This window comes from Bidens hawaiensis, unplaced genomic scaffold (genome assembly GCF_021521415.1).
Source record: "Bidens hawaiensis isolate Kalapana, Puna unplaced genomic scaffold, B.hawaiensis_p1.1 tig00008841_1, whole genome shotgun sequence".
Classification (NCBI taxonomy): domain Eukaryota; kingdom Viridiplantae; phylum Streptophyta; class Magnoliopsida; order Asterales; family Asteraceae; genus Bidens; species Bidens hawaiensis.
The window spans coordinates 963,502-965,133 of NW_027491637.1; the positions used below are offsets into that span (position 1 = coordinate 963,502).

Genomic DNA, 1,632 nt, shown 5'->3' on the forward strand with positions numbered 1-1,632 from the left:
TCAAGTCCTTGACTTGTTTTTTAGATGGGCCCTAGTTGTCTCGCATAGGAGCTTCACATCCGCTTCAATTTCGCTTTTTAAAGCATTACATTCGTTCGTATTATGGCCAATGTCATTATGGAACGAACAATGTTTTTTGTTATCGAGGAATGACCTCCTCGTGAGTGGTTGGGGCTTCCGGAAATTCACGTTTTCAGTGGTGAGGATTTCCGCAGGAGTTTTTGAAAGAGGAGTCCACCTGGGAGGACCTCGACTCGAGGGTCCTGTTTTGTTCTTATTGCCAATGAGGGATCTTGCATCAAATGGTTTTGATGCCTTTGTATTCGGCTGAAGTCTTGACCAAATTGGCCCCTTTGCTTGTTTATTGGGTCGTGGAGTTTGAAACTCAATTTTGAATTTTTGTTTCGAACTGTTGTTCCCTAATGTTTTTTCAGTATTAGAAAATAAATTTTCTGCGGTCATAAGATCATCCCACTCTTTTGGCATTCCATCACGGCCAGTGAGTGTACGAATCAATTCGTCACACTTGACATTGCGGAAGGCACCGCGAAGCATGTACTTACTTATTCCACCGATGTTCAGAATTTCGTCATTAAACCTGGTAATAAAATCTTCAATGGATTCATTATCTCGGCGGACAACATCCAGAATTTCTGATTGGTCACGCGTGTGTTTCTTCTGTTGGCTGAACTGTTGTGAAAATTTCTTCACCAGATCATCCCAACTAGAAATTTGACCATCAGGGAGTTTTTCGAACCATTCTCTCGCTGCCCCTGTTAGTGTTAATGCGAACATATGACACCAATAGGGGAGCGTCCATCCGCTCACACCACCTACCGCCACGAAGTTTTGCAAATGATCACTTGGATCAGTCATGCCATTGTATCTACCACCGTTGTAGGTATTTTAGAATTGACAGGAAAGGGTGCTGTCGCAATGCTAGCTATAAATTTTGACTTCTCGGCAAAGGCTGCCGGACGGTATGGCTTGGTGAAATCTTCCTCAGCATCGCTGTGGTACTCGGTATGGCGGACGACATCACGCGGACGACTACTTCTTGCTCTTGAACTCATCCTGCTATTGCCCGTATAGAAGCTGTCTTCCAGGTGATAAGTTGAGTTATAACTGTCATATTCGTCCAAATAAGAAGGCATCCGCATGTCTATGCGAGGACGAGGACGTAGCCTTCGTGGCTCAGTAAATTCTTGATCAGTTTGTTGGCTATAACGAATTTGACTTCCTCTCACCGTTGGAGGAGGAGAAAGAGATCTCTGAGGAAATTATTCGTAAGTCAAAGTACGGGCATGATAACGTTCGTTACGTACCCTGCGTTCATATTCAGCTACCAAACTTTCCTGTTGCACGCGGAGCCACTTGTCCGGAGACAACAGTCCTTGAGATCTGGACTCCTGACGATGAGATCTCGCTAGTTCAGAATCTCCGGAATCATCTTCTAGATCCAGAACTGACTTGGTACGGCGGGTCTCTCTCGTAATTCGTCCTTGACCTGCCAAGTTGGAACCCTCCGGAGCCGTAACACGTCCCAAATCGGTGGGAGTTGGTCCGGCTGGTGCAACAACACGCTCAAGGGTACGAACTTCCGGCGTTACACCGGTGGCACGTGAACCCGAA

The 1,632-nt window shown here is 46.0% G+C and overlaps 1 protein-coding gene across 1 annotated transcript; it reads right to left on the minus strand.

Annotated features, from left to right (window-relative positions):
• LOC143530129 (uncharacterized) lies at nucleotides 1-876 on the minus strand. Its single transcript, XM_077025754.1, has one exon. It carries the CDS (start codon nucleotides 874-876, stop codon nucleotides 1-3), a length of 876 nt encoding a protein of 291 aa, XP_076881869.1.
• Nucleotides 877-1,632: the final 756 nt, after the last annotated feature.

Bases quoted from the DNA above. Each gene is read 5' to 3' on its own strand.
- LOC143530129 (XM_077025754.1), bottom strand. From the start codon at position 876: ATGACTGATCCAAGTGATCATTTGCAAAACTTCGTGGCGGTAGGTGGT.